The 6,000-nt window shown below is 36.4% G+C and overlaps 1 protein-coding gene across 1 annotated transcript in view; it reads right to left on the reverse strand.

Moving 5' to 3' along the window:
• The window catches only part of mnb (minibrain), a 165,410-nt gene extending 159,674 nt beyond the window's left edge, over positions 1-5,736 (reverse strand). The window contains exons 1-2 of the mRNA XM_085948702.1: positions 5,471-5,736; positions 4,430-4,864 (exon numbers count right to left, since the gene is read on the reverse strand). Of these exons, the coding sequence (XP_085804828.1) occupies positions 4,430-4,493 (64 nt within the window). The 5' untranslated portion in view covers positions 4,494-4,864; positions 5,471-5,736. The remainder of the gene's footprint in view (positions 1-4,429; positions 4,865-5,470) is intronic.
• Between the last annotated feature and the right edge of the window lie 264 nt (positions 5,737-6,000).

Genomic DNA, 6,000 nt, shown 5'->3' on the forward strand with positions numbered 1-6,000 from the left:
ATATACTTAATATTAGTATGATCGACCTGATTGTTATCTGTGCTAGTGATTTTATCCTATTTCGCCCAGAACCTTCATAATGATTCAACACAATCCCAAATTATTTTGGTGATATATATTAAAAAGGGGTAGTGGATCGACCAATTGGAAGGGCGAAGAGGTGACCAGACATGTAGTAGCAGATACATTTTCTGGTCACGTTAGTTCTGTCTATACAACTAAGTAATATTACGAATTTGAATGTTAACTCAACATCACGAAAAACTATAATCTATTTGACGAAAGCATTCCAAAAGATGAGGACGTTGTGGTGATGTATATTACAAAAGTAAACTCGCTCTTAGGGACTGGATTATTTCTCTACATTTATATAGTGTTCAATTTGTCAAAGCTGTCTGTTTTTTATATTTTTTTTTACCATGTCCGATCCTTATAGGACCGTATGGGCCTCCACGAAGTGGAGGTTAGTATAGTATTACATTTTTACGAGAAATGGATGTTAGCCACTTGTTCAACCTATTATAATAAAGATACTCAGACTCCAAACACAAATTGAAAAACAATGTGTATTTGCCGATCCAGGATTCGAACCTGGGACCCACGACTTTATAAGCCGACACGTAAGCGGCCTGGCCATCGTGGGCGCGAAATATTGCAATCTAACCGAGCCAACGGACAATCAGGACCCATAATGGTCAAGACAACTAAAACATTCATTATTTTGTTTTTGTTAAGTAATATTAAGCAGTAAAAAATACTCCCACAAGGAAACTCCCCCCCAAGCGAAGCTGGGTACAAATGCTAGTATTGCTATAAACATGCCAAGATTTAGACCAATAATCAACGGACCTATACATTTTCATTCAAAAGTCGTATCGTTAGTAAGAACTTAAGGGGGAGAGGCATACCAGCAGAGGCACCTAGCGGAAAAATACGAATCTTGCAATTTGAGACACTATTATGATAATTTACAATTTCAACTGTATTAATTAATAAATATGAAGTATCTGAAAACAAGTTGGATACATTAGGTAGGTGCATCGACTGTGTTTTATTTTTACTCAATAATGTTGTCATTCGATTTCGTGTTTCTATTCTAAAGCATGTTGACCTTGTTTTAAATATTTATTTATTTTTAATGACTGAAATAATAAACATCGATGTTATTTTCTCGTCTTTTAAATACTAGTGCTATTACTGTTATTCTTATTATTAATAGTTAAAAGTAGCTTCAGATGTAGGTATATTTAATGGTTTCTGTTACACATTTGCTTCTTTGGACTCCTGAAAAGTTTATACTTTTAAGCTGGTGCATTATCCCATGAAGTAGGTACCAACTACTCCACTACAACAGCCAATGCATTTATAATGTGAATATTATCAGGATATACAGGTATATATCAGTTATTAATAATTAAGTACAAGATGTTTAATACTGTACCTAAGTGGACATCGATAAAATGGTTTAAATATACCCACGATAGCCGCGCGGCTTAAGCGTTGGACTATAAAGCCGTGGGTCCCAGGTTCGAATCCTGGGTCTGGCAAGTACACATATTGTTTTTCAATTTGTGTGTGTCAGGGTATGGACCTAATAGGTTGAGCGAGTGGCTGACATCCATTTCTCGTAATAACCATATGATCCTATCAGGATCTGACATGGTCGGGAAAAAAAATATATAAACTGCCGTTTAGCATTTTCATAATAGCAAACATATAGCAATACAAAAGAGTTGCTATTGCAATTATCTACTCATACTGGACAATGCGAGGATTAGTCAGATATTTAAAAAGAATTATAAAAATGTTCGAATAACAAATTAATAATCTTGATCAATATAATACAGTAACAAAAAAACACAAATAATCAATATCATCATCATCAGCCGGGGTCAATCCACTGCTGGATGAAGGCCTCCCCAAGCTTTCTCCAACTCTCTCGGTCCTGTGTCGTTCGCTGCCACGTATTTCCGCCGAACTTCAATCCAGCGGCTTTTAGGGCGACCCTGTGGCCGTTTCGTACCCCTTGGGTACCATTGGATGACGGCATTTGTCCAGCGGCCGTCCTTTCGGCGAGCAATGTGCCCCGCCCATCTCCATTTCAGCTGTTTGGCAACGTCTATTACATCGCGTACTCTTGTCTGCTTCCTAACCCATTCGTTTCTCTTACGGTCCTTTCGCGTGATGCCCAACATGCACCTCTCCATGCCTCGCTGTGTGACTCTTAACTTTTGGACATCTCTCGTGTTGAGGGTCCACGTCTCGCAGCCATACGTGAGCACGGGTAGCACACATTGGTTGAACACCCTACGCTTAAGACATAATGGTAGGTCACTCTTGAAGATACTATTCAGACGTCCGAAAGCACTCCATCCCAGCTTTGTTCTTCGAGCAATTTCATCGTGCATGCTTCCGTCTATGGACACCTGCTGTCCGAGATAGATGTAGCTGCTGACTTGCTCGAGTTGGGTGCCAGAAATACAGATAATCGCAGGGTCCGAAAAACAGTTCCTCATCACTTTTGTCTTTGAGACATTTATCTTTAGACCGACCGTTTGACTGACATCCGCGAGTTCTTGCATTCTACCTTGGAGGTCTTTCGGGTCTTATGAGAGTATAACAATATCATCTGATGAAACTATGAAAAGGCGTTTGATTCCATCAAAAAATTCTCAAATAATCAATATAAAGTTAATCAATTACAATTTTCAAAAAGTTTGTTTACAAGAAGTAATTGAGTAAGAAATGGAATGTAAACTAAATACCACTTAAAAAACAAAAACGACACACTTAACTATTAACATAAATATTATTTGCTGTTTTTTGTCCGAAAAAATAAGTTAAAATATTTTTTTGCAATGTGTTTAGACATTTCTTCCGCAAATCGGTCAGTATTTTGTTTATATGTATGCGGAAAACGACCTCTCAACGTCCACAGAGGTGATTGGGCAAAATTTAAATAAAGGTGCCCGAGTTCACTTATTGATAAATCCACAGTTCGGGGATGCCATTAAAAATGCAAGTGCATCTAAACTATCTACCTACTTAATATAGTTATATTTCGATAAAATAGTTTAAAAAACTAAAATTCTAAATACGAAAGCCCTAAAATATGCATTTATTTATGAAATATGCACGAGTGTCTCTAATATGCTCCAACGTCTCAAATAGGATGTATTTATATGCACAATAAAATTTTATTTTTGGATTCTGTGTCTTTCAAAACGGATTTCTGCGCATCTCTCGTAGCTGTGCATACACCCTAACAAAACATGCACTAGCATATAAATCCGGCCCCTAATAATCAGGTATTAGGTAGGTACTTGTAGGTAATCCAGAAACATCCTATCCTATATATTTTTCGGTACTGTTCGGTTATACGGAATACAGCGGAAAACGCATTTTGAAAATAGCCGATAAACTGGATTATTTGCTAGGTTAACCTAACCAAACCTAACCCAACCTAACCTAAACTAACGCAAACTAACAAATAATCCAATTTATCGGCTATTTTCAAAATGCCTTTTCCGCTGTATTCCGTATAACCGAACAGTACCTATTTTTCCAATAGCTCTACAATATGCAGACACGACACCCGAAGTTTTTTTTTACGAGAAATGATTGTTAGCCGCTCGGTTAACACAATAGAACCACGCTCTGGATCCAAACAAACATTGAAACATGTGAATTTGGCGTAACGAGAGATTCTCACTTCACAGTTCACACGCCCGTTCAAAAGTAGTTAATTAATAGACTTGGAGACGCTACATTGTTGATTTTTATTACGACAGCGTTTATATGCGAATGAGTCATTCGACGTTAGATTAATATTTAGTATGAGTACCATTTACCTATACATATTATATTATAGGTATGTGATTGAAATATGAATATCGTCCTTAGTCATCTGGGTCAGGATTGCCTCACAAATACTTAGTTGAAAGTCACTATACCTAATACATACCTATATACACTGGAGTACGATTAATAAAAATAATAACGACACGATTACACTAATTAATTGTAAACCGCATTTATTAATCTGTAAAGCCAAATGGTGAAACTATCTCGCCTAAGATCAGCTGTTGGCAAACGTAGGTATAAAAAATATTTAATTCGCAGTGTCATGTAACAACAAATCACCATGTAAACGTAAACATTGTGAAATGTAAACAATCACTAAATACTACACGGAATTTAATATCAAGGAATTACTAATAATATGGAGACCTATAATGTACTTTAACTTCTTCAAAGTGCATTTTATATTGCCAATGCAGTGAACTGTCATCCATCTGTCAGATTGAAAACAATGTTGTTGAAAATTTTTCTGCAACGCAATGCATGTTAGTGGACATCTGCGTATTACGGACTAGATACTTAAATGTTAGTTTATTTTGTACATTATGAAATTTAAATAAATGCTTACGTTTGTTCTTGGAGTTCTTATCCATCAGCATGTTGAGCTGGTCATGTTTATGCCAGGCCGCCATCTTGTCGTGCGGAGCCCCTAGTAGCACCAGGGCCCCCGCGGGCCCAACACCGCTTTGGGGCTCCAGGGTATCTACCCCGCGACACCCTCGACGCTATACATCCTAATTTTCCTATCTAACACGGCACTTCACCAACCGTGCGACTGTCGGACACAATTTCCACTATCGGTTGATCAAGTCACCGGTTAAACATAGCTGCATCATAAACACGGCATGGCCTCGAATAAACAAACAAATTAACCACTGTTTTCTGTGTCGACACTATTAAGCACATCGATGCACTTTCGAATACAACCGAACTTCTAATACCGAAGTGCACAAAAAAGTTATAGACAACTACTGCGCCACAATTTCTGATGAAATCCGCTGCTCTGTAAACACAACCGCGTGAGGGGTGACTAACCTCTGGCAAACTAAAACACGCACGAAACTGCATCGCTACATGCGACACCCTTGTTTTGAATATTTTTCAGTAAACCGGAATAATTCATTATGACTAAAACCTTATCAGGCTTAACTAAAAAATGACATTTACAATTTGCCTTACCATTGCAGCAAAAATGTATACAAAAAATAATTTTACAGGTTACGGCTGCGCCGGAAACATCAAAATGGTTATAAGATGAAAAACATATTTAATTCGAATGACTATCATTCAAGAAATATTAGATTTCATTTTTAAGAATTGAAAAAACGTCAAAATATAAATTGAAATATTATTGGATAAGGGAGAAGACGGTGAAACACCCCTTGATTTCCGAAATGGACTCTTCCATATTAGCTACCTACTGCGACGGGTTCAAAAGCACACAAGCAAAATAATAACAAATGTGCATGGGAAGCCTGATGGCTTTTACACGTGGGAGATGAAGACATATACCGATAAAATACTGTAATAATGAAATTTCGTGGGTTTTAGCACTGTTCACAGTCGAATCCGATAAATAAAACACATTTCTTATCTCAAGAGCATTCACCTGTAAAGTTTGACGATTTTACGAGCCTCACTTTCAGAATTTACCTTTCTGATAAAACGTAAAAAAATAACACTGTATAAAACAATTAACAGCCACTTCTGATTTTATCACAAATTAAAAACAAAAACACAATTCACAGAACGGATTTTACGCAACGAAATCGCAAAACAACGCGCTACGGAAACTAACCGGACACCAGCGCGAGAGGAAGAATAAAACATGGCAGACAAGTCTGTGCCGAGATTTCAAAGAGAATTCGTACAATTAAAATTGCCAGGACAATAATTTTGTTTATGGTATTTTAGTAAAAATGATTAAACCCAAAGTTATTATTAATAAAATACTCAATTAAACGAGTCTTTTCAATCACGCATAATTTAATTTTAATTCTGATAATATTTATAGGTGATATTCTTATTTTTTTTCTAATATAATATATTATATTAAATTAATTTTAATATTCTAAAACATTCGTCTAAAAAATTCAAGCATTTATAATGCGCTGCATTTCATAATAATTTATTGATAAA

Source organism: Rhyacophila brunnea, unplaced genomic scaffold (genome assembly GCF_057557595.1).
Source record: "Rhyacophila brunnea isolate RB1 unplaced genomic scaffold, BYU_Rbru_1.0 scaffold_21, whole genome shotgun sequence".
Classification (NCBI taxonomy): Eukaryota; Metazoa; Arthropoda; class Insecta; order Trichoptera; family Rhyacophilidae; genus Rhyacophila; species Rhyacophila brunnea.